Raw genomic sequence first — 26,589 nt, 5'->3', positions numbered from 1 at the left:
GATCCATTTATATAACTATATTATAAAATAATAATATTTCTAAGTTTTCATGAGTTTACCTTCTTAGAATTATCGTTTCAGTATTTTATTATTTATATTTTTAATAGTTAAATTTGAGAGAACAAACTCGTTGAGCTCGTTGAGCAGCATCCTTTTCGCTATCCTCAATATATTGTCTCTTCTATTGTCCTCGTCTTCGCAAGTTGTAATCGAGTCGATTCACTAATTCCAACAGCATCGACAAAAGACTATATATTTTAACATATTACTGATTTCAACGTGTTTTTGTTGGCTTTTGATCCATTCTACCCAATCAAGACCGTTTCATGAAGTCTAATCAAATTACTAGAAATTAATAAACCTAACTATTGACTAATCTACAAAGTAAGAAGAGGAATCTTACTCACCATCTCACACTATAAATTTTATTTATTTTTAAATTATTTTTTATTTTTATTTTTATTAAACTAATGGAGTTGTTTTTTTATCATCCATTATATACTATATATTTTTGCGTAGATAATAAGTAGAATCATTTAAGTAAGAAACTAGAGGCTGCCGGCCCTTTCAATATTACGGCTATTTATATTCTTCACGCAACTATATCGGCAAGACCATCAAATTTAGCAAACTGATCAGAACCAGCTTCTGTTCAAAGACTTTGTTCTGGAAGCCAAGGCAGGGCAGGACGGAGGGACCCCGGAGGAATGTGTCGCTCGCGATATGTGCCAAAGTGGACCCTCTCCTAGAATGAACTAAGCTTTTCATAACTTTTTTTTTTTTTTTGTATGTTTCTTCTTTAAATTCTAGCATTACCATATTCCGGGTTGAAGTGCAGGATTGAAAACATGTCTGAATCTGAAGTGAACTTTGATTCCTACCCTCCTGTCTTTCGCCAGTTGAAGCAGCATACCCAGGACATTGACACAGTCGGTGCTATAAACCAGGTCCCAGATTCAGACCCTATACCTGTCATAGATCTCCAATGCTTAGACCTTGACCAGCTTGGGGAGGTTTGCAGAGATTGGGGTCTTTTTCGTTTGGTCAATCATGGGGTTCCTCCAACCCTTCTGAGCCAACTTCAAGACTATGCCAAGAAGCTTTTTTCTCTTCCCTTTGAATCCAAGCAGGCCATATTTAGCAGCCCTTTGTCATACTTTTGGGGCACCCCTGTCCTCACTCCTTCTGGTGCAGCCCTACAGATAGTTCCCCAGAATGTCAATTGGGTTGAAGGGCTCAATGCTCCTCTTCTTCAACTCTCGCAATTGCAAGCTGAAGATCCTGTACTTGCTTCTTTCGGGTACACGTTTCATTTGCTATAGTTCTTTTTTTCTTCCTTTTGCTTGTAGACTGTTGGGGTGGTCGGGGGGGCTATTAATTCTGACTTGCTTAGTTTTTAGGCGGGCAAAAATTGCATGGGGGAGTCATACTGATTGAACTATCCAGAGTTTTATGGGAAGTAGAAAGATCAAACGTACGGTCAATGTCAAGCAAAGTACAATAGATGTTCACAAGATTTTATCCATCTCCCACCTTATGAGATCATTATAATGGAAACATAAATTTGTAAGATAGATTTTGATGGTATTAAATGATAACCAGTAGAAAGAAAAAATCTTAAGATATTATGATAAATAAAATATAGCAAGACGAGAAAAAATAATCATTCATACTATATCAAGTGATAATAAAAGAATGATAAATTATATTATTTTGGAAGGAAAATATCTCTAGAATCTGTTAATCTTCTGTTTAATTGGATAATTAAACTCCTTTCATATTTGATATTAGTCAAAACTCTTCATTTTAGGGACACATTTGTAAGGAACCAAAAAAGAAGAAGAAATGCACAAAAGTGCATAGAGGTTTTCATACGGGAGCAGCTATGAATCAATGAAGAATCATTTCATTTGCATTAGGATGTACAGTGCAAGGGTACTCATATACACATTTATCTTAACAAACTAACAAAAGAACATTCCTAGAATAGATCATAACTCATTATAAAGAGAAAGTATTTACAATAAATGAAAACAAAAATTAAAGGTGCAGAAGAAGGAACAAATAGTTAAGTCGATTGTCCTTTTTCATCCTTCTATGTTGTGGCTGAGCAGTCCGTATTTGATATTGCTTCATGCTAGGCTTGGATGATTTGCTTGTGGGCTTTGACATTGTGAACTTGGGTTGGATGCACTTGGGCTAGATGCATACTATGTAATAACCCCCCCCCCCCAACAAGATGGAGAATAGATATTTACTATTCCCATCTTGGACAAATGTAAGTTGAGAAGATATGCAGGCAGTGCTTTGGTGAAAATGTCAGCTACTTAAGATTGAGAAGCAATGTGAGAGGTGATGATGCTACCTTCTTGAATCTTATCTCTGATGAGGTGACAGTCAAGTTTAATGTGTTTAGTTCTCTAGTGGAAAACTGGGTTGACAGCGATGTGTAGAGCTGCTTGATTGTCACAAAAAAGTAAGGCAGCTTGTGGATGTTATACCTTCAAATCAGTGAGTAAGAATCTGAGCCAAGTTAGCTCAGAGCAAGTGGAGGCCATAGATCAATACTCATCTTCAACTGAGGATCGAGATACCATTGATTGTTTCTTCGATTTCCATGATACAAGAGATTTACTGAGGAGAATATAGTAACCTATTGTGGAGCGACGTGTGTCAGGGCATGAAACCCAATCAGAATCACAATAAACTCGAATCTATAATTGAGATGTAGATGATAATAAAATGCCTTGACCAGGAGCATTTTTCAGATATCTGAGGACCTTGTGGGCTGCGAATAGGTGTGAACTTGTGGGCTGACTCATGAATTGACTCAAAAGTTGGACTGCATAGGAGATGTCTGACCGTGTGATGGTAAGATACAACAAACGTCCAATGAGTCTTCTATATGAACTAGGGTCAAAAAGGGGTTGTCCAGATGCTTTGTTTAATTTAAAATTCTATTCAAGAGGTAGCTTGACTGGCTTGCAACCAAGTTGACCTGAATCTGAAAGTATGTCTAAAGCATACTTTTTTTGAGAAATATATATCCCTTTAGAAGATCTTGCAACTTCCAATCCAAAAAAATAACGCAAACAACCAAGGTCTTTGATATAAAAGTGAGTATGCAAGAATTTTTTAAGAGAAGCAATGGATGTTGAATAATTTCCAGCAACAATAATGTCATCAACATACACTAATAATGCAGTGAATGAAGTGCCATCAACTTTTGTGAAGAGACTATAGTCAGCTTTTGATTGCTCAAAACCAAAGGCAATTAAGGAAGTAGAAAACTTGGAATACCATTGTCTTGAGGCCTGTTTAAGGCCATAAAAACTTTTAACCAGTTTGTATACCTGATAAGGTTGCCCTTTATCGTAACCAGGAGGTTTCTTCATATATATTTCTTCTTCCAAGTCACCATGAAGAAAAGCGTTGTGAACATCAAATTGATGTAAGGTCTAACCCTTTACTGCTGTCACAGAAAGAAGTACTCGAACTGTTACTAATTTGGTAACTGGAGAAAAAGTTTTTATATAGTCGATGCCTTCTTGTTGTGTGAACCCCTTTGCCACAAGTCGTGCCTTCAACCTCTCAATGGAGCCATCAGAATTAAATTTGACTTTGTAGACATATTTACAATCAATGGATTGTTTACCAGGTGGCAAATTAGTGATGACCCAAGTCTGACTTTGTTCTAAGGCATTCAGCTCAGTTTCCATGGCCTTACACCAGCCAGGATGATGTATTGCTTGTTTGTAAGTAGATGGCTCAGAAACAGTAAAAATTGAGGTAGAAAAGGCAGTAAAGGAAGGAGTAAATTTCTGGTATGTCAGAAAATTAGTGAGGGAATGAGAAGTACCATATTGACTTGTAGAAGTCTTGGACAGCAATTGGGTGGGATTGTTGAGAGATGCTTGTTTGCAGTGGAAATCTTGCAAGTATTGGGGTGCTCTCCTTTGCCTAGTAGATCTGCGAAGAGGGGGTTGAGGAGTTGGTGGTGGAATAGAAGAAGAAGGAGGAGTGTGAGAGTTGGGAAGAGTGGAAGGGGAAGGGGGTAAGTTATTGTTTGAATCAGAAAAAGTAGGGAGGGGGGGGGGAGGAGGGGGAGGTGCAGAATTTGTAAGAGGGAAAAGAATGAAGGAAGAAGGGGAAGTGGGAAAGTGAAATAAGTCAGGTAAAGGTTTAGTAAAAACCAGAGTATTTTCAGTGGCAGAATGTGGTGGATTTGATAAAGAATGAAAAGGAAAAATTGATTCATAAAAGACAACATCTCTAGAAATAAAAATTGTTTTGGTGTCATGGTCAAGTAGCTTGTAACCCTTAATACCAAAGGGATAGCTAAGAAATATACACATGCGACCTCTAGGATCAAACTTTTTCCTACCATGTGCAAGTGTAGATGCAAAACATAAGGAACCAAAAATTTTCAGGTGGGCATAATTTGGAGGTGAGCTAAATAAGAGCTCATATGGGGTTTTATTTTGAAGAAGTGGGCTGAGTGTCCTATTTATGAGATAAGTGGTTGTGAGAACACAGTCATTCCAATATTGGAGTGGAAGAACAGCCTGAAACCTTAAAGCTCGAGCAACATTCAACAAATGTTGATGTTTTCTTTTTATAATGTCGTTTTGTTGGGGGGTGGCAACACAACTTTTCTGGTGAATAATACCTTTGGTATTAAAAAAATCAATCATGTTAAATTCACTCCCATTATCACTTCTTAAGATTTTGATTTTAAGGTTAAATTGGGTCTCAATCAGTTTGGTGAATGACTCAATGCATTTTCTGGTTTCAGATTTATGTTTAAGGAGATACAACCATGTGGTACAGGTAAAGTCATCAACTGTGATTAAAAAGAATTTTAATCCATCATATGCAATGGTGGAAAGGGGACCCCAAAGATCGCAATGTACAATTTCAAAAGAATGAGAAGTTTTATGGTGACTAGTAGGAAAAGGAAGACGGTGCATTTTAGCTAAAGGACAAATGCAACAAGGCTTTCTATTAAGAGATGAAATATTGTTCTTTACGATGGGATCGGGTATTAAACTGAGATATTGAAAAGAAATATGACCTAGGCAGCAATGCTAAAGGTCATTAGCAACAACATCACTCAAAACAGAAGCTAAAAGTTTAAAAGATCTATGTGAAGACTGTGAAACTTTGTCAGCTAGGCTAGAAGAAGGAACTGCAGTATGTAAGAGGTGATATAGGCCATTTCTCACTTCACCCTTCCCAATCGTTATCCAAGAGACAAGGTCCTGAATGAAACAAGCATCAGAGAAAAAAACAAGGCAGTAGGTAAGTGAGGTAGCAAGTTTCTTGGCTAAAATTAGGTTAAAGGTAAAAGATTGAACATATAATATCTCAATGAGACAAATGGAAGGAGTGAGTTGGACATTGCCCATTTGTGTGACTGGAACATTAGTTCCATTGGGTAAGTTTACAAAGTGAGAAATGGTGTGGGTGGTAGAAGTGAATAAAGAGGGACAACAGACCATGTGGTCTATTGCACCCGTGTCTATTATCCAAGGGAGATTAGTGAAAGTTCGTGGGTTGTGTGTGTGAGTGGATAAGCACAGAGAAATACCAGAAAAGGTGGAAATGGAGGGAAGGTTGGATTGAATCTGGTTAGCCGAATGCTGAACAGCAATGAGAGCATCCCTTGGTTGAAGTAGAGCCATAAGTTGCTGAAACTGCCTAGTCAAACCCACTTTATCATCACTGAGTGTCTCAAGGTTATGGGAGGGTGAAATGGTGGATTGGGTAGCAAACACAACAGGGGATTGGGATTTGGTGAAAAATTTGTGGCCAGGTGGATAGCCATGTAGTTTGTAACACTTTTCAGTTGTGTGTCCAGTCAAATGGCAGTGAGAACACACAGGGGCTTCACCATTATCAATTTTGAAGCAATTTTCAAGAGTATGACCCGTGATTTTGCAGTGAGTGCAATAGGGTCTATTGGTTTTCTGGTTGGTTCGGGATTGGGGTGAAAATTTAGAGGCAGTGAATGGTTTCTTGATGGCTAAAGCCATTGAGTCAGGGGATGGGTTATGGTTAACAAGGTGGTGTTGTCTTTCTTATTGTTGGATTAAGGAAAATACCTTAGTAACAGATGGCATAGGGTCTAAAAGCATGATTTGGTTACGAACATTAGAGTAAACATCATGCAATCCCATTAAGAATTGAAACACACAATCACGTTGATATCGATCCATAAGAATTTTCATGGAGCCACAGTTGCAAATAGGAATAGGGTTGTAGATGGAAAGCTCATCCCAGAGGGTTTTAAGCTTTCCATAATAAGCACTTATAGAGTCATTGTCTTGGAGAATGCTGGCAAGAGACTTCTTGAACTGAAAAATACAGGGTCCATTCTGTTGAGATAATCAATCTTGAAGATCAAGCCAAAGTTTAGGGGCGTCATCCACAAATGCAACACTTGAATTAATGGATGGGCTGATCGAATTCTGAATCCACGACACCACCATGTCGTTGCAGCTGTCCCAAAGTTCAGTGAGAGGATCGGCTGGTTCAGTGGGGCGTTGGATGTCGTTGGTGATGAAACCTAGCTTATTTTTGGCACGAAGGGCACAGTGCATTGCTCGTGACCAAGTGGTGTAGTTATCGGCAGTGAGAAGGTCAGTGACGAGAATCACACAGGGTTGTCACCGTTGTCTAGTCGAAAGGGGTTGTCATGATCTGTGAGGTTTAGATAACGTGCCATGAGGTCGGCACGGAAGGTGTTTGATGCTGGGTTTGTATGAAGGGAGGAGTCAGAATGGGTGGGAGAAGAATTAGCAGAATTTTCGTGGTTATCATCTATGGAAATTAGCTCTCTAGCTCTGGTACCATGTAAGGAACCAAAAAAGAAGAAGAAATGCTAAAAAGTGCATAAAGATTTTCACACGGGAGCAGCTGTGAATCAATAAAGAATCATTTCATTTGCATCAGGATGTACAGTGCGAGGGTCGTCATATACACGTTTATTTTAACAAACTAACAGAAGAATATTCCTAGAATTGATCACGGCTCATTATAAAGAGAAAGTATTTACAATAAATGAAAACAAAAATTAAAGGTGCAGAAGAAGGAACAAATAGTTAAGTCGATCATCCTTTTTCATCCTTCTGTGTTGTGGCTGAGCAGTCCATATTTGATATTGCATCATGCTGGGCTTGGATAATTTGCTTGTGGGCTTTGACATTGTGAACTTGGGCTGGATGCATACTATGTAATAACATTTATATAACGTTGTTCTATGTTTTTCACAAGACTGCTACTAGAAGAATATGGAAAGCACCTGTCGAGACTTGCTACAACCATATTCGAAGCTATGGTGATGAAACTCAATCTAAATTCAGAAGAATCCAAGTCCAACCTATCAGAATCCACAGGATTTGTTCGTGTTTATCGCTACCCACAATGCTTTGTGGCTAACTCTGCCTGGGGCATGGACGTGCACACAGACAGCTCGGTTCTGTCCATATTGAACCAACCCGAAGTGGGTGGCCTCGAAGTCCTCAAGGACAAGGAATGGATCCAAGTTAGACCTGTTTCCAACACACTGATTGTCAATCTTGGAGATATGATGCAGGTCCCTACAAAAGAGTACCTTCCCTCATATATATATATATATATATATTTGTCATGCATTAAATGCTTGAGGCATAAAACAAACTGTATATGGTAATCTATTCGTTCATGAAGTGATCTTTTTTGGGCTTTTTCGTTGACGAAAGTTCTTTGAATATTGCAGGCAATAAGCAATGACGAGTACAAGAGTGTGGAGCACAGAGTGAAGGCAAGCAAACATAAAGAGAGGATCTCAATCTGCTACTTTGTGTTCCCAGGTGAAGGCACTGTGATTCGAAGCTCCAAGTATAGACCATTTACATACAGTGACTTCCGAGCACAAGTGCAAGAAGACGTTAAGAGCGTTGGGTTTAAGGTTGGGCTTGAAAGATTCAAGCTTACTGAGACCTCTTGAGCATGATGGGCTTCAACGATGTATTGAGAAAAATTATATTTTCAAACCGTTCTTTTTGCTCTGTCGTTGTAATAGTGTTTAATTTGTAAGAATATTTAATTTTATATTTTTTTTATAAATCAAATTTTGCTATTTAGGTATGTCATATACACCCAGGGCGGAACCAGAAAATCTGGTTGGGAGGGCCAAGTTACAAAAAAAAATAATTTAGGAGGGTCAATTCTAATTTTCATATAATTTACTTAATAAAAACATTATATTTTTCCATTTTTGGGTGACACGCATGGAGAAGAAAAGAAAATATTTTTTTGACATGAGTAGGGTCGTGGTGGTTCAAGAAGAAGGTTGTTACAGGCCTCTCCATTTACAAAATAATTTTTCAAGTCGATCAACAAAGTCGCCTTAATAACAACGATTCACCACTGTTACGATAAGGATTTCTAACCTTGACAATTTTCATTTAACAATTTTTAAAATTTTCCCGAAACTTATATATTTTAAAATAAATTTACATAAATCATTTTTTATATAAAAAAGCTTATTTAAAAGGTTTTTGTAAGTCTTTTTGAAAAAACAAAAAATCTAACGTTGGAATAAATTTGGGACCTCTTTCCTTTTGCAGCGGAGGATCTTTTCCTCTGCAGATTTATCGCCGTCATGTGTGCAAAGAAATGCGGCGGTTGGGAACTACTTTGATTCTCTACTAGACACGAAGAAGTCGCTCTTCCGTCGAAAGGAAAGGGGTGATAAGTTTCATACTTTATGTAATATTTTATCTCAAGAATAATCCTTATAATGTTACAAACTTAAAATTTGTCGCCTTTATTACTAATTTTCGTGCATTTTACTTAAAAAGAAAATACTGCAAGATAAGAAAATACATTAGACATTGTTCCCAGGTATATAAATTATGCATTATTAAAAAAATAATTTTTTCTTATAAATTTCATATTTATTCACCTTTTTATATAAGTATGAGAGTTCTATAAATTAGAACTGTAAAATTGCGAATATTATATCTATTTATTTTTAAGAAAAAGTACATAGTTTTTTGTACTCTAATTGTCAACTTTAAGCTTAATTTGTTTTCATAAACCATCTCAACTCAATTTATCTCATCTATTGACAGTGTGTTTCATATATCTAAGGGCTGGGTTCTTAGGGGTTCGGATCTTCGGTTTCCTGAGCCTGTAATAACAAAGAAATGGTTGGAATGAGCAACCCTGATATGACCTTGGAAGCCTCCGATGCCTAAATTAATAATAATCATTTGGTGCTTCATGAAGTAAGAAATACAATAAGTAAAGAATGCTTGATTGGAAGAATTTGATCCCTTTACGTGAAGACTAGGTAAGCCAGAAGGCCATACCTTGTGACCTAGGGGGAAGGGATATCCTCTCGGACCTCCATCCACTATACTGCATTTAATATGGCGTGGTTCTCTAAATTTAGTCATTAATACGGCATGATTGTTTAGCGAACTCATTTAATATGGTATGATCTTGCCATGCTACTTTGGAGTCTCGTCTCATCTCTCTGACGTGCTTCCTTTCTTAAGTTCCCTTTCTACTGGTTTGGTTTCCTGTGCCCCTTGTGCAATGTCCCATCCTGACCCGGACAAGCATGTCTGACTTTTGTGACTTGCGGGTCCCATTTGGGTTGCTAAGGAATTCTGCGAGCCTGGGTAAGATTTCTTGGACCCTTTAAGATGAGGGGGATCCTCCTGTTATTTGGGTTAAGCCAATCCTCGTGGCCGTAGGGAAAAATCCTTCAACTTTATCATTATAATTTTTTCAAATTTTCTTACAAAATAAAATAAAAAATTTAACTTTTTCAAATTTTAAAATAAAAATAAAATAAATAATTCATCATTTTCAAATTCAAAAATAAAAATAATATTAAAAAAATATATTCTAATAATATTTTATTGAATTTTTAACTTTAAACTCAACTAAAGTTTGAATGCTATTCCAATAGTCGTTTCGGTTAAGGTACTTGAACAAAATATTTCGATACTTATACTGGAACCATTTCGGATACCGTTTTGGGATTAATTATATGTTATATATAAATAATTATATGTACATATCAACTACCAACTAATATAATAAATACATATATATGTAAGTGTATATAATGTATATGTGTATATATATAAAAGAATTGAATATTTATAAAATGAATATAAGTTTAAAAAATCACAAATTTGAGTTGATAGACAGGAACAAAGAAAAAAATAGAGAAATTATTAAAAATAATGATATTTAAAAAAATAATGAGGGGACATATTTAAAGTTACAAAAAAATTAAAATTATATAAATACATTTTATATTTTAGAACTAATTAAATACTATCTAAATTTATAATTTACAAAAATGTCATTCAAATACAAAAAAATTACAAGAACAATAAAAAATAGAACAAGGCTGAGAATCCCAATTCTGGCCAAAATAGCTAGAATTTGATCAGATTGACAGAAACGGACCAAAACGGGCTGGAATTTGGAGTGAAACGGACCAATGAGGTAGTGTACCGAATACTACACCGGAAGGAAAATTCTGACCAAAATAGAATGAAATTTCAACTTATATAATCTTATTTAATATCATTTGTAAAAACAGACGAAAACCTTCACTTTACCATACCATATTATTATAATAAATAATGATAGGATTATTATCTTACTACTACCCATCTATTACTCTTTTGTATTTGATTTTGATTTTTTATTTTACTTAATAATTAAGGATATGAGTATTAGTAAAATTATATATTTTTAAATTTTTTTTAGTGATTAAGAATGTTAAAAAAATACTTAAAAAATAATAATAAATAAATAAATAAACTTAAAATATGAATAGTAATAAAGTAATAGCTCTATCACGACCCTATTATAATAGTGATTGACCTTATGATAACAAGAATGATAAAACATTCGGTTTCGTTTGTTAGGCCGAAACAAATCTTCATGGACCCAACTTTTGGCCAATCATCTGCATTTGCATGTGCAACCTGGCGACTCCTTGGAAAAATGCGAGTTCTATTTTTCGCTTTTAAGAATGATTTAAACTGTTTATTTATTTATTTATTATTGTTTTGATGAAAAAGTGGAATTTCAAAGGCCCCATGATTTCTTTTTACACTCACCGGACACAATTCCCGTGAAAAATAGGGGATTCAGTGCGCGCGTTTACTTGGTGAGCAAGCTACATTTTTCTTTATCTTTCCTTCAAGTGCTGTACTCCCGGTTGACTCAAGGGCAACGCCGGTACTCCGCGTTGACTCAATGGCAACGCCGGCGATCGTATCAAAATCTGGGAAAAAGAGAAAGCGAAAGAGGCCAGCCGCAGAAAGAAAGCTCGGCATAGGTGAAAGAGTGGAGGTGATACAATGCCGCTTTTGTTAGAAACGTCTTTTCTTTTCTTGATTGTTTTTCGTTATAATTCATAGGTTGCGATTTTTCAGTCTTAAACAGAACTTTTGGGTTCTGAGCGCCCATGCATGTTTTTTTCTCTTTTAAAACTTTTTTGGATACCCAGTTGAGTTATCGATCGTAGTTTATTATAAATTTTTATATTTTTATATTAATTATTTGCTTTCATCCTCCCGTCCTTTTAGTTGTGTGTTGATCATTTGGGTTCCATTTCCGTGAATGCTATCTATTTTTACTTAGGCAACATTGTGCACTGCAGTTGTTTCTCTTGTCCATGTATGTGTCCAGTTTGTGTTCTGTTTGGTATTCCTTCAAGCCTTGAGGTGGGTTTTTTGGGGGGAACAAAGGCGTGGACTTGGGGGATTTTGCTAAATACTTTCATTTTTTGTCTCCACATCTAGCGTTGCCTCGCCACTCACTTATCGAAATTTGCTACATGTTAATTGGGAATTCCAAGTATTAATTTCTTTATATGGTGTAAACTTTTGCAGGTAAGGAGCGATGAAGATGGGTTTCAAGGCTCATGGCATCCTGGGACTGTTATCGCATGTTATAACCAAGGTCGTCGTGTTAAATACGACCATATCCTATGCAACGACGGGTCTGATAATCTTGTGGATGCTGTGCATGTTTCGCCTTTATTGGACGGCATTGATTTTGCCAATGCGAACAGCCACACTTATCGTGGGTCTATAAGGCCGTTGCCACCTCATGTGGAGTTTAATAAGTGTGGCCTTCCCTATGGTCTGTGTGTGGATGTGTATTACCAGGACGCTTGGTGGGAAGGTGTGGTTTTTGATCGTAATGAAGGTTCGGATGAGAGAAGGATTTTCTTTCCTGATTTAGGTGACGAATTAAAGACAGGAATTAACATGTTTAGAATAACTCAGGACTGGAGTGAGGTTACAGAGAATTGGCAGCCTCGTGGGACCTGGTTATTTCTCCAGTTGATTGAGGAATATGAACAAGAGGCATATCTTGGCATTTCGGTGAAGCAAATATGGTATGACTTACGAGGGAAAAAAGGTTTTGGGGAGATTAAGGTTTGGACCTGTACCAGGAAAGACTTGTGGAAAGAGTTGATGTTGCAGGTCATGGATGAGAACTTGAGTATCATCCTAAAAGATGTATTTTGGGTTTTCAATCCCTGGGGCTTGTTACAAGAAATCAGTGGAGGATTGGTGTCGGCTAGAACTACCGTTGAAGTTGATATGAGCCCTGAAGCAAATTTGGCTAACTCTCTTGCTATTGTCCCTGCTGAGAATGAGTTGTGTAGTGATTCATTTATCGATCAAGAGAAACCTTCTGTGGATGGATTATTTTCTACTTTGGATGTTGATGAGTCGGATATAAAAGTTTTAGCCGACTCAAATGTTCCTTGCCATAGTAAAGCAGTGTGTCTGGTAGCTGAGAATTTGCCGGTATTGCATTCCAATCCAGATGGAATTTCTAGCACCAACTCAGTGACGATTGGTGAAGAACTCTCTAGTACTAATTCTCATAAGATCAATTGGAATCCCAAATTTTTGACACTAAGAAAAACTAAATATTGGCTGCCTGCTGGCCCTGATTTACTTCCTGGAGCTGCATTCTGTCCAATTGCTATTACTGATTATGCACATTTAAGTATGAATAACAGAAAGCCTGGGAATTCTTTAACCACAAATGTGCGGAAGCATCTATCATACCTGGGTTGGAAAATTGAGTATATGAGAGATGGGGGCATAAATAGACTACGCTATACCTCACCTGATGGGAAATGTTACTATTCACTTCGTCAGGTCTGTGATGATATGAGGGAATCCAGCACAGAGATGATCTCTTTAATCTCAGACAGCCAGAGAAGTTTGCATATCTTACCTGATCATAAGACTCGTACATTGAGGTTAAAAGCCAGCCTTACAAAGTTAAAAAGAAGAAAGGTGTTTGGACGATTGCCAAATTTAAGAAATGGTCTGCAAAGTCATTGTCCAACCCGTATCCTTTTATCAAGCAAAAGAGTACAGCAGGTGGTTACTCCTAGATCCTCACACCACAATCCTCGAACTGTACTCTGTTGGCTGATAGACAACAACGTGGTGTTGCCGAGAGCAAAAGTACATTACTGTAGCAGAGATAGCCACCATTCAATGGCAGAAGGGCGGATAACTCGTGCTGGAATAAAGTGCAGCTGTTGTGAGATGGTGTTTACTCTTCATAACTTTGAAGTTCATGCTGGCAGCAAAAACCACAGACCAGCTGCTAATATTTTTCTGGAAGATGGCAGGTCTCTGTTAGATTGTCAAATGCAATTGATGCGCGCTCAGAAGATAGGAAGCTTCATGAGAAAACTGGAAGATAGGATAGAGGAAAATTCTCATCAAGGCAAGAATGACAACATTTGTTCTGTTTGTCACTATGGCGGTGAATTGATTTTATGTGATAACTGCCCATCTGCATTTCATACAGGCTGCCTCAATTTGAAGGTAGATTTTTTTCCTGAATTCTGATCTCATAACTCATAGTTATCAGATTCCTTGGACTTTATTCTCAGTCATCAAGACCTTTCCTTAGGAATTATATGATTGAGATCATTGATTTTTTTTATTCTTTTGGACTGCAAATTTTTTTATTACAGGATGTTCCAGATGGTGATTGGTTCTGCCCATCATGTTGTTGTGGAATTTGTGGGCAAAAGAAATTCAGAAGCAACTGTGAACATCTGGTTGATGACACTATTCTCACATGCAATCAGTGTGGGCGTAAATGTGGGTTAGCTATAATCTGCCTGAAGCTAAACTGCCTGTTATTTGAGGGTATGCAAATCCATATTCTGGCATTCTTCTAATAACATTTTTGTATATTTTCTGTAGATCACATTGGCTGCTTAAGAAATAGAGGAGCCGATAAGCTGGAAATATATCCTGAAGACAAATGGTTTTGCTGCAAAAAGTGTGAACAGGTATTTTATATCCACTTTTTTTCCAATATTAATTACTTTTGTCAACAACTGTTGGTTTTGGAATTTATTATGTTTAGGCTTTTTGCTGTTTCTCTTAATTCATATATATATATATATATAAAAAAAAGAAAAAAAAAGTATCCTTCTCTTATGATTTTTGCTTTTCATGTCAAATTTTAAGTTTGAGTTTCACATTTGGGAGGTACTGTTTGAAGACCAGAAAATATAAGGAATTGGATCATTCCATGCCTAAATGACTAAAGTATTTACAAGGGCAAGAACTCTCTTTTAATAGTTTGAAGAATAAATGCAAAGGCGAAAATGCTGAGCTAGAACTACATTGTCTTGGGAAATATTAAAAAGCATTCCAAAATGATTTTTCTCTTTATAGAATTTCTCATTCTTCCTATTATGATGCAGTTCATGGAACAGTGGGGGACTAGAGTTATTGGTTCCTTTGTAATTAATTGTTCGTGGTTGCAATCTCTATATTTAGGTTCCAGCTGGTAATTATGATATCATTAATGCAATCTGAGTTTGCAGAAATATTTATTACAGATATATTTGCAATTAATAAAAACATGAAAAGAGCAAATTGAGCGAGCATAAGTGGCTGTTATCTTCTATTTTCTATTGGGAATAGGATGCATATGTGTATGATTTTAATTTTATTTTATTCTTTCAGTAGTTCATGGATGTATTATATTCATTTTGTTTTTGCAGATATTTTTGGGCCTCCAAAAGACTTTAGGCAAACCAAGTCCAGTGGGTGAGGGTACTCTGTCTTGGACATTATTAAAGCCAATGACGCCTGATAGTCATGATGTTGAGGCCTTGTCAGAGAATTATAGCAAGCTTAGTGTTGCTCTCGGTGTGCTGCATGAGTGTTTCGAACCTATTAAGGAACCTCGCACTTGCACAGATCTTGTTGAAGATGTTATTTTTAGCAGAGGGTAAGAAGTTCTTTATTTTGGCTTTGTTCGTTACTTCATTATATTCCTTTATGTTAGCACGGTACATAATTATTTTATTTCCTAGCACATAATACTCTACTTAATCTATGATCTCTTCCTGCATTGTTTTCATTTACTCTTACCAGTGTTGAAAATACAAATGAAGATGGAATCATAGTCTAAAAAACAATATAACCATGATCTATGAATAGAATCGTGATCTAAAAGAAAAGTATCCATTAAACATAGTTTAAGAAAAAATGGATCAATTGATTCATTATAAATCATTGATTTAATTTGGTATACCAACTAAATCTTAAAACTCTTATGTTTGTGGCAGCCACCTGTGCCTCTGCAATTTACAAATTTTCAGCACTAAACCATAATTTCTGTGCTTTGAAATATTTTAGGTCCGAGCTTAACCGTTTGAATTTTCAAGGGTTCTACACAGTGCTTTTGGAGAGAAATGATGAAATGATTGCTGTGGCTTCTGTAAGGTGAGTCTATAAAATCCCTCAGTTTTTTGCTTTTTCAAAGTGTGCTACTATTCTGAATTGTTGTCCTGATATAGGATCTATGGAGGGAAGGTGGCAGAAATACCGCTTGTTGGGACTAGACTCCGATATCGTCGACGTGGAATGTGCCGCATCTTGATGAATGAGCTGGAAAAGGTAACTACGTTGCAAAAATGACTAAGGACATGTTTGGTTCTCAAATAGGCATTCCTATTCCTTTAGGAATTGAAGGACCCATTCATTTTCTTTTGTTTGGTGATAAATGATGAATATCTCAATGTAATTGAAGTGAAATTTCTATAATATCCAAATTTCACCATTCTGTAAATTTACAAAAATGCCATTATCCTTATTTTTAAATTTGAATGTAAAATAGAAAAGAAAAAAGTTTCAATTAAAAATATTATTAAAAAAAAAAAGAAAAATAAAGATGGTGGTCTCTGCCACCTATCAAAGCCTAGGGGTTGGCCGGACCACCCATTGGCCATGGGGGTGGACCCCATTGTGGCCATAGGGGTGGCTTGGTGGGGCGGGCAGTTGGGGGATGCCAATGGCCACCTACAAGATTTTTTAAAAGAAAAAAATGTGTTTTTATAAATTTTACATCGATGCCACCGGAATACCTATTCCTCTCATATTTGGATTCCTCATATTCGAGAATAGCTATTTCCATGGAATGGCTATAATAGCCATATCCATTCCAGCTGCCTATTCCACCACCAAACACACCCAAAAGGTTTTTTTTTTTTTTTTAATCAATTCAATTCCAATCCTCTATGACTGCTAACGTGTACTTTTAGTTTTATACATATTCAATGCAACTTTAAACAGTATTTTCTCAAAATTGCAATCTTCAAAACGATATTCTCTACTGTTGTAAGTGGACGTCAGCCCTAATTCCACTTTCTTTTACAAAAAAGAAAAAAGTGTTTTTGTTTTCTGTAGTCTTTTGAAGTCTTGTTTAAAACATTTGATGATTAGTATTAGTTCGCTTATGGTGGTTTGTCGTTGATGGTTGCTGATTGCCCTAGTACCTGTACATAATGTACTATGGATCTTTGTTTTCTCAGCTCTGTTTACCTTTTTTTTTTTAATAAATTGAAAATGAAATGGTTGGATAAATTTTTGAAGTAGAATTTTGAAAAAAAAAAAAAAAATTGAAGCAAAAGGTCCCCCCGCCCCACAAATTTTAACTTGTGTTGTTAAAATAAGTATGGAATACAGACTTAAGTCTCGTTTGGTTACACAGTTTAGATGAGATGAGATGTGATATATAGTAATTTCTCACCATGATTTTCACTACATTTTTTTTTTTTTTTCCTTAAATGCAGAAGCTCATGGAACTCGAAGTGGAGAGGCTTTTTTTGCCTGCAAGTCCTAGTGTTCTGAACACGTGGACTACTTCTTTTGGGTTTACAAAGATGACAAGTTTGGAGAGATTTCTATTTTTGGATTATACTTTCTTGGATTTCCCAGATACCGTTATGTGCCAGAAACTCCTAAGAAAGAACCCTCCAACTGATTCAAGCCCATCAAGAGGTATCCTCTTTACCCTCCAAGTACGTTCTACAAAGGGAAGTAAATCACTAAATTTATGTAAATACTCCATATGGCAGGAACAGAGCATGATCTTGTCTGTGGAACCAGGGACGATACTGATTTGGATGTGTTCAGTGCCGTATCTGAAGTATATCAATCAGAACAAGTGGATGAGAGCACGTTTGTCAAACAGGGATTAGTGACGTATGTCTAACCTCTCACTTCCTATGTGTATGAACTGAAAAAATATAGGATTCTATCTTCACAGACAATCACATTCAATCCTAGTGTCCAAATCTGTGCTACATTAAGAATATGAAATGAAATATTTTGTTCTGGATGTTGTTATAATATAACAATTCATATTCCAATAATAAAACTAGTCAACGCCCTGGGTTGAATACATTTATGGACTGCTATGGCCTAAATGCAGAGGTCCAAATCCCCATCGAAGCAGTGTTCTTATTCCATTCTCCGTTTCTGTTTTTGATTTTCATCTAAAATTTATACCAACCATACAGAAATACTGTAATTCAACACAATTGGCTAGACTTGGGCTCAATAAATATTGAAAAATGATATGAAGACTGATTCACTTCATAATTCAAGAGTTTTGAACAAATAAATAAATTTCAACCCTTCTAAAAATAACAGTTCCTGCTACTTCCCAAAAAGGGACTCTTTGCTTGTGTGTGTAGTCGTGCAAACCTTGAAATTAGATACATACAATATGACTGCAGCCTGCTCCACAATTTTAACTATGCTTTGCAGGTAAAGCTTCTACTGCTCCATATCAGAATAATATTAAAATGAGTAGTTGATACTTAAAACTAATGCCTTCTTTTAAGTAATTTACACGCAGGAAAAAAGAAAAGGTAAGAACATGCGGGAATCCCTTCTCTAAGTTCTTAATGCCATCCCATGCTGAATTTGCTCTTATTGCAGCTATTAACAGAAGTCCATCCAGTAAGAAGTTTACGGTTAGAATTAATGTACATTCGGGCTCTAGTGGGTACTTATGTCTAAGTCTAATTTGACAACCTCGTTTGATTATACAGATGAGATGAGATGAGATAAAAGTTTAAAATTGAATAAAATATTATAATATTATAATAATAGCTCTTGATTTTCTGAGTTTAAAGTAAGTTAATATCATTATTGGTCTTGAATTTATATGTTATCTGACCCGCCGCGTCGTTCGAGAACCCAGCGTACACCGTCGTACATACCAGATCTCGTCGTCCCGTTGTCGTCGTCGGTAAACAAGAACCAGCGTCGTCCTGGTCCATCGGAACAGCGACCTGTCTTCTGTTTTCCGGCGAGGGGAGAGCCTGGTTTCCGGCGGGGTGACAGGCAGTGACTGGTCGGCAGGTTCTGGGTGGCCTGGGTCCTCGTCGGCTTTGTCTGAGCTGATTTCCGGCGAGGGGAGATATGCTGTTATCCGGCGAGGGGAGGGTTGTCGGTTTTCCGGCGAGGTGACAGGCAGCGCCTGATCGGCAGGTTCTGGGCAGTCTGGGTCCTCGCCGGATCTGTCTGAGCTGTTTTCCGGCGAGGTGTTACTGTTCCGGCGAGGAGTTACTGTTCCGGCGAGGTGTTTTTGTTTTCCTGGTGTAGTCTTTACAGTTTCTGGAGAGTGCAATGGTATCACGTGAAGTTGTTGTTGAGTCCAAGTTGTTTATCCTCACAAAGGAAGGAGTTAATATTCGTTTTTCTGAACTTGGATGGAAGGAGAGGTACGACTTGTTGGTGGGCAGAAATACAACCTGGTGGATTGTAAAAATATTGGAGGATTGCCTTAAGGGGGGAAAGAAGGAGGTGTACTCGGTAATTAGAGAGGGTTATCGCAGTTTTGTTGCTCAACGGTGTTCGAATAGGCGTGGGCGTTATTTGTCCATTGCCGAATACGGGAAGAATGGAAGAACAAGGTTGCTCTGTTTTCCAGAATGTGCAGATGGGTGGGGATGGAGGAAAATGAGAAACCTGGCTACCGAGATGGTTCAGATAAAAGGGATTGGGTCTGGAAAAGGGGGAAGAGGGCAGAGGTATCAAGTTGAGAGGGATTCAAACATGGTGGCCAGAACCTTCAAGGAGGTTCTCAGGGAGGGAAGGGCGCAGAGGGGGTCTGTTGGAAGTGCAGGTCACGTTGGTGGGGGGGAACACCGAAATGTAGAGGGTGGTAGGCTGGTTGGACAGGAGACGTGGGTGTCCAGTAAAAGACTGTTGGAGCTACAAGGGCAGTTGAGGAAGCTGCAGAAAGAGATGGAGGAAGTCAGAGTATTTGTCGGGCTAGTTGTGGAAAAAGGAGGGAGAAGGGAAGATGACAGAATGGTGACTGATTTGGTGGAGTCTCAGAGGGATAGGTTTAATGAAAGAACAGAGGCTGGGTCTCTCGTTGGGTTGGAAGCTGTGGGCCTGGAGATGGGTATGGGGCTCAGTAGCCCTTTAGCAGTAAACGAAAACAAGGCTTCCACGAGTGGAGGGCCTGGACCTCCTCAGGCCAGGTCCTCTTCTGAAGACCCAAACCCGGGTAATTTTTCCAACCCGGTGTTCAGCAACACATCTGAGGATCTGGTGTCTTCACCGCGGCAGCAATCGGCGGCAATGGTCCCGGAGACGACACAGACCTCGCCGACAGTGGTGCTGGAGACTGTCGTCGAGTTCCCGGAGGTTTTGTGTGATGATTTGACGCTACCAAGTGTAGCAACGGGCCCGAGACTACATCGGGATGGGTCCTCTCCGTCGGTGGAGGCCTCTATCACACCAACGGAGGCAGCGGTTGAAGAGGAGGGGAGTTCAGAGGAGGTGGAGCTTTCGGTGGAGGAAGAGGGGGAAGAACTCACCTTCCCTGATGTGTGTGGACAGTTGGGGTTGGATGATCTACCAGTAGAAGGAGATTTTACAGGTTTGCAGATTAGTAGGGTGGAGGAACCGATGCCGCTGAACTTCCACCTACCAACGCAACCAATTATTTCAGATTGGGTCTTCCATAAGGTGAAGGAAATTCAAAAATTAGTGGGGATTGAAAGTGAAGGATATGAGGAGCAATTCATGGCTTTATTTACAGCAATCGAAGAGGGTCACAATAAAAATACTAAAGGTGAATCGAAGAAGCATAGGGAACTTAAAAGATTAAATTGGTTGATGAACACTGAGAGCAGCGCTAGTAGGGGAAGGGTGAAAGGGAAGGGGCTGTCCATTCCTCAATGAAGCCTAAAATTGTGACTTGGAACGTCCGCGGGTTAAACGAGGCAAATAAGCGGCTACGGGTTAGGAATCTACTTCGGGCGTGGAAGGCGGATATTGTATGTTTACAAGAGACCAAGCTGAAAATGATTGATAGGAAAATTGTGAGGAGCCTGTGGAGGGGTAATCATGTGGATTGGTCATTCCTGGCATCAAAGGGAGCATCCGGAGGGATCGTGGTGATGTGGGATAGACGGGTGGTAGAGAAGGTGGAGGATTGCATTGGGCAGTATGTGGTAGCATGCTCTTTTAAGTGTGTTTCCGATAATTTCTCATGGGCTTTTGCAGGTGTTTATGGCCCCAATCTAGACCAGTCAAGAAAACTTTTGTGGGAGGAACTATCAGGGATTCATTCCTGGTGGGGACTTCCATGGTGTATAGGGGGAGACTTTAATGTGGTGAGATTCCCGAGTGAAGTTTCGGGTACCAGAAGATTGCGACCAGCCATGGAGGAATTCTCGAAGTTTATTTTTGATGTGAACTTAGTGGACTTGCCACTTGCGGGGGGAATTGCCACTTGGTCAAATAATCAGTCATGGTCCAGATTGGACAGGTTCTTAATTTCTCCAGAATGGGAAAGCCATTTCCCATGTGTTTGGCAAAAACGTTTGCCCCGTATTGGATTCGACCATTGGCCTATTCTGATTGATTGTGGAGGAGTTCATAATGGTCGTCGGCCGTTTAAATTTGAGAATATGTGGCTAAAATCGGAAGGGTTCGTGGAGAGGGTCAAACAGTGGTGGTCTTCTTATTATTTCCATGGTACTCCCAGTTTCTTTTTTGCAAGTAAATTGAAAGCCCTAAAAAGAGATCTAAAAGAATGGAACTTAGAGTCTTTTGGCAACGTAGAAGTAAACAGGAAAGCCAAGATGTTGGAACTACAGGAGATTGAGAGGCTGCAAGAGGTACAACCACTCACTCAGGAAGAACAAGATAGGAGATCAGAGCTGGTCATTGAGATTGAGAGACTGATTCTGTTAGAAGAGATGTCTTGGCGGCAAAAGTCCAGGGCACTGTGGTTGAGGGAAGGAGATCGAAGCACAAGTTTCTTCCACAGAATTGCAAATTCACATAGGAGGAACAACAATATTGAGAAGCTGATAGTGGATGGTGCAGAGTGTAGAGATGAGCAGGTACTTCACAATCACGTAGTTGAATTTTATGAGAATCTACTGACAGAGCAGGAGGGTTGGCGGCCTTCCCTAAATGGGATGGAATTTGATACTATTGGGTCGACTGACGGCTCTCGGTTGGAAAGGGAGTTCGAGGAGTTAGAGGTCTTTAAGGTAGTGAGTAAGATGGCCAGGGATAAAGCACCAGGACCGGATGGCTTCTCCATGGGCTTCTTCCAAGATTGTTGGGATGTATTAAAGGAGGACCTTATGAAGGTTTTCCAGGAGTTTTACATGGCTGGAAAATTTGAGAAAAGTCTAAACACCACTTTTATAGCACTGATTCCCAAGAAGGTGGGGGCTATGGATTTGAAGGAGTTTAGGCCTATTAGTCTAGTGAATGGATTGTATAAGATAATCTCGAAAGTACTTGCAAACAGAATGAGTGAGGTTATGGGACAGCTTATTACTAAACCCCAAAATGCCTTCGTGAAGGGCAGACAGATCTTGGATGCGGTACTAATTGCCAATGAATGCCTTAATAGCAAGTTGAAAGAGGGAAAGTCAGGAATCATGTGCAAGTTAGACATGGAAAAGGCCTATGATCATGTTAATTGGGATTTTCTTCTACTTTTGCTAAGGAGATGTGGTTTTGGGGAACGGTGGAGGCCGTGGATACACTGGTGTATATCTACGGTAAAGTATTCTGTGTTGTTAAATGGAGTTCCAGTAGGCTTCTTCCAGAGTTCTCGTGGATTGCGACAAGGGGATCCTTTGTCACCTTTTCTGTTCGTGATAGTTATGGAGGCTCTAAGTAGGATGCTCTTGGTTATGGTTGAAAACGGACTCTTAAACGGGATTCCGATTGGCAACACGGACAGGGGAACAATTATCATTTCTCACCTCCTGTTTGCAGATGATACACTCATACTATGTGAAGCTGAGCAAAATCAGATGCAAGTGTTAAAGATTTTACTCCTTTGCTTCGAGGCCGTCTCTGGGTTAAGGGTGAATTGGGAAAAATCAGAGTTGGTGCCAATAGGGGAGGCTTCTAGTATTCGACACCTAGCGAGAACGGTGGGGTGTAAGATATCTTCTTTTCCTATGACTTATTTGGGACTTCCTTTAGGGAGTGCTTCGAGGGCGTCTGCGGTGTGGGATTCAGTTATCGAAAAAATAGAGAGAAGATTGGCGGGGTGGAAGAGGTTGTATTTGTCGAAAGGGGGAAGGACTACATTGATAAAGAGTACACTCTCTAACTTACCTATCTACTTTTTATCTCTTTTCCCAATACCAGCAAGTGTGGCGGTTCGTATTGAGAAGCTCCAACGAGATTTCTTATGGGGGGGCTTGGGGGAGGAGTTCAAATTCCACTTGGTTAAGTGGGAGCAAGTGTGTCGACCTATATCAGGGGGAGGCTTGGGGGTTCGAAACCTAAGGATGTTCAACCGAGCGCTATTAGGCAAATGGCTTTGGAGATTTGCCAACGAACATGATTCCCTTTGGAAGCTGGTGGTTGTGAAGAAGTATGGCGGTTTATGGGGGGAGTGGTGCACTAGAGAAGTAAGGGGAGCTTATAGTGTGGGGTTATGGAAACATATAAGAAGAGGATGGGGGTTCTTTAATCGACATGTAAAGCTTTGTGTGGGTACGGGTTTAAGAATCAAATTCTGGAGAGATGTATGGTGTGCTAGTAGGGCCTTGAAAGAATTGTACCCTCCTCTGTTCCAGTTGGCTAGAGATAAGGATGCTTCAGTGGCAGAAGTCATGGAGTTGGAGGGGGGTCAGATTCTTTGGAATATTAATTTTAGTAGGGCTGCACAAGACTGGGAACTAAGTATGTTTGAGGACTTCTACGGCCTTTTATACTCCATAAGACCCAATAGCCAGCAAGAGGATGTGTTGAGGTGGTCTCTAACAGACAAAGGTATTTTTTCTGTTCGCTCTTTATATAAGACCCTCACACAGGAGCACTCCACTCCTTGTCCCTGGAGAAAAATCTGGAGAAATAAGGCTCCTCCCAAAGTATCTTTCTTTGTGTGGACTGCATCCTTGGGAAAGATACTTACTACAGATAATCTGAGGAAAAGAAGGATCATTATCGCGGACTGGTGTTGCATGTGTAGAAGAGGGGGAGAGTCGGTTGACCATCTCCTTCTACACTGTGATACGGTAAGGGCCCTTTGGAATGAGGTATTTTTACGACTAGATATGGCTTGGGTTATGCCTAAAACTGTGGAGGCGGCACTGGCTAGTTGGTCAAATATAAGGGGCAGAAAACTAATTAAAGCTATCTGGAAGATGATCCCTCTATGTATCATGTGGTGTGTATGGCAGGAGCGAAATGAGAGGACCTTTGAGGACCAAGAAAGATCAGTAGAGGAGCTTAAACTTTTATTTTTCAGAACACTTTGTAACTGGGCTGTGTCTGTGGATTTTGATGGCATGGCCATGCATGATTTTCTTGTCTCTAATGTACCTACCTAGCTAGGGCGTTAGAGTTGTAATACTGGCTTTGCCATTGATCAATAAAATTAGTTTAATTATCAAAAAAAAAAAATATTATTATAATATTATTTTTGTTTTGAAATTTAAAAAAGTTAAATATTTTATTATATTTTATATGAAAATTTGAGAAAGTTGTAATGATTATATGAGATGAAATGAGAAGGTTTAGTTTGTGTAACAAACCAGGCAATGCAATCATTTTTTCAAAGTTTTATGTGCAACTTGTCTCATAGATTAAACTTTCTGTTTTCTTAAAAACACGCTGGTCTTATTAAGCCTAGAATCCAACCATATCCCTTAGTGCTTAACCCTTACTGGCATACTAGGTCGTTGGTGAGCACAGATGTGTTTTCCTTTCCTTCTTTATTCCTTCCTTTCCCCTATTCTCTTGTCTAGTTGGTGGGTGTAGGTTTTTTGGTCATCAAGTCCATTCTAAAAACATGTGTCTTCAGGTGATTTCTGCTCCTGCGGGAATAAGCCACTTACCTCCTACCCGATTGGTCATTTCCTTCCTTGTACATTTCTTGCTTGAAAAATAAATCTTGTTTTTATAATCCTGTTCGGTATTCATATATGTGGAGGTGTAGGTTATGTTGCTGACCATGGGGATTTTTTTCAGGACTGCAGGCACCAAAGGAGGTGGTAGTATCAGCCCAGTCGATACGGTTGTCATGTTATTTCACCTTGGGAACAAATCTTTTCTTTTTTCCTTCTCCTTTCCTGATTTTGGTATGCCTATTTTCTTCTAAAATAAGATTTTTTGACTGAATCTCTGTCCAAAGGTGGATCAACAATGTCTCAGCGAAACCAGTAGAGAGTGCTTGCTCGAAGCTGCTAATTTTGACAAGACAGGCGGAAAAAAGAGTGATTCTGATTTCAAGTGCTACAAGCGGAGGAGGGTATCATCCCACAGAAGCTGAGCTTGGTTCTATTGCCCAGAAAACAAAATAGATCGAACTAAATGCGATCACAGCACAGTGAAGTGAAAATCGGTCTAGCCTGTCAGGGTGAGGCTAGAAGAATTATGAGGTAGTTGTTTAGACTTTTGAGTACTTCAAGTTTTGCTGCACGAGATGATTGTACAGAATACATTAGGAAGGAGCTTCGAGGTTCTAGAGACGTGACTATAGAGCTAACTTTTATTTTTCTTGGATGCATAGTATTGGTGTAGAAATGTAGGCATACAAACATCTACAGCAAAAATAGGATGCATATCTGGGACTTACAATCTTAAAGGGAAGAAACAAAAGAGATTTTTACAACAGCATACCAGAGAAGTGTCTTAAAACTGGCAGGCTGCAAATCAAAATTGCTTTAGCAGGCTGGGAGGACCATGCTCCTAAGGTCAGTTGCCTCCTCCATACAGTTTACTGCAAATAATGGATTCAAGATTCAAAAATATTTGGTGGGGGTTCGATTATCTTTGTTAGCCCCGCTATGTTGGACCGGTGCTTTGGGGAGGGCCCCCTCCCTTCATTTGCAGAGTTTGGATGACAACTTAGCCGAAACCATTTTTGGCAATGGGATCACATGCATATCAAGAAAATGCTTAAATCCAAGCCCTTTGCCTATTGGTTTTGGTCCGCCCAAAAAAGCAGGGGACCTTTTTATGTTGGGGCACTTGATTTCAAATTTCCTCTACAACTGTTTGGCAAAATCACCCTTGAATCTCATTTGGACGCTCATTTAAGAGTAATAATACACTTATAATTCTTTTATAAGTCTTTTAAATGGAGGATAATCATGTCAGATTCAAAAGATATGAATCACGAAAACTATTTTTCTTAATGGCGTTACAGTATTTTATTGATTAGATGTGAAAAAAAGAATTGTAAAGCATATATCATTCTTTTGTAAATAAAAAATTATTATCCTTTTAATAATGAATTCTATTTTCTTCAAAAAGAGTACACTTGCTTGACTGTATTTATTATCTACTGATGAATGAGCAAACGACACGGCATCTTTCCTCGAATGTGCAATAAATTAATAATTGTAAGGCCAATCTGTAGAATGAGAAAAACAGCAGCAGATCCTCTGCAATATTGGTCCAAAAAACTTCACATCCGACACACGAAACCTATATATCACTCAACTCAGCAGGATTGAGAAGCATGCTACTGACAAAGTTTGATATCCAATTCCGCACCCCACATGAAGTGTTAAATAATCCAAAAATATACAAAGCATTCGAATTTATCTATAAGGAAAATAAAAAATAATCCAAAAATGATAAAAATACCACATTTCAGTGATTTCACGTAATGAGATGAAAGTACCATGTAGTATTACTCCTTACCATTTATTTTTTATGACTTTTATAGAAAATTAAAAAAAAAAAAAAAAAAAAAAAC

General features: G+C 38.5%; 2 protein-coding genes across 7 annotated transcripts; both read left to right on the top strand.

Moving 5' to 3' along the window:
• Nucleotides 1–549: 549 nt before the first annotated feature.
• On the top strand, nucleotides 550–8,122 carry LOC122292989 (gibberellin 2-beta-dioxygenase 6-like). Its single transcript, XM_043101582.1, has 4 exons — nucleotides 550–733; nucleotides 839–1,300; nucleotides 7,276–7,597; nucleotides 7,760–8,122. The coding sequence occupies exons 1-4, from the start codon at nucleotides 708–710 to the stop codon at nucleotides 7,988–7,990; spliced, it is 1,041 nt and encodes a 346-aa protein (XP_042957516.1). The 5' UTR covers nucleotides 550–707; the 3' UTR covers nucleotides 7,991–8,122.
• A 2,998-nt stretch (nucleotides 8,123–11,120) lies between these two features.
• LOC122292088 lies at nucleotides 11,121–25,425 on the top strand. Of its 6 annotated transcripts, XR_006236848.1 has the most exons (12): nucleotides 11,122–11,373; nucleotides 11,916–13,889; nucleotides 14,042–14,171; nucleotides 14,277–14,365; nucleotides 15,089–15,318; nucleotides 15,729–15,815; nucleotides 15,890–15,989; nucleotides 17,165–17,372; nucleotides 17,450–17,576; nucleotides 24,855–24,900; nucleotides 25,018–25,264; nucleotides 25,396–25,425. XR_006236848.1 is itself a non-coding variant. In XM_043100301.1 (11 exons), the coding sequence occupies exons 1-9, from the start codon at nucleotides 11,278–11,280 to the stop codon at nucleotides 17,570–17,572; spliced, it is 3,006 nt and encodes a 1,001-aa protein (XP_042956235.1). In that variant the 5' UTR covers nucleotides 11,121–11,277; the 3' UTR covers nucleotides 17,573–17,576; nucleotides 24,863–24,900; nucleotides 25,018–25,111. The 6 variants fall into 6 exon arrangements, 4 of the variants coding, with proteins under 4 accessions (XP_042956235.1, XP_042956233.1, XP_042956232.1 ...); XR_006236849.1 differs by lacking the exon at nucleotides 25,396–25,425 and having other exon boundaries at nucleotides 11,121–11,373; nucleotides 17,481–17,576; nucleotides 25,018–25,112; XM_043100301.1 differs by lacking the exon at nucleotides 25,396–25,425 and having other exon boundaries at nucleotides 11,121–11,373; nucleotides 17,481–17,576; nucleotides 24,863–24,900; nucleotides 25,018–25,111.
• The last annotated feature ends 1,164 nt before the right edge of the window (nucleotides 25,426–26,589 follow it).

This window comes from Carya illinoinensis, chromosome 13, assembly GCF_018687715.1.
Source record: "Carya illinoinensis cultivar Pawnee chromosome 13, C.illinoinensisPawnee_v1, whole genome shotgun sequence".
Classification (NCBI taxonomy): domain Eukaryota; kingdom Viridiplantae; phylum Streptophyta; class Magnoliopsida; order Fagales; family Juglandaceae; genus Carya; species Carya illinoinensis.
The sequence above is the reverse complement of the archived record's forward strand: the minus strand, read 5'-3'. Positions and strand labels throughout refer to the sequence as shown.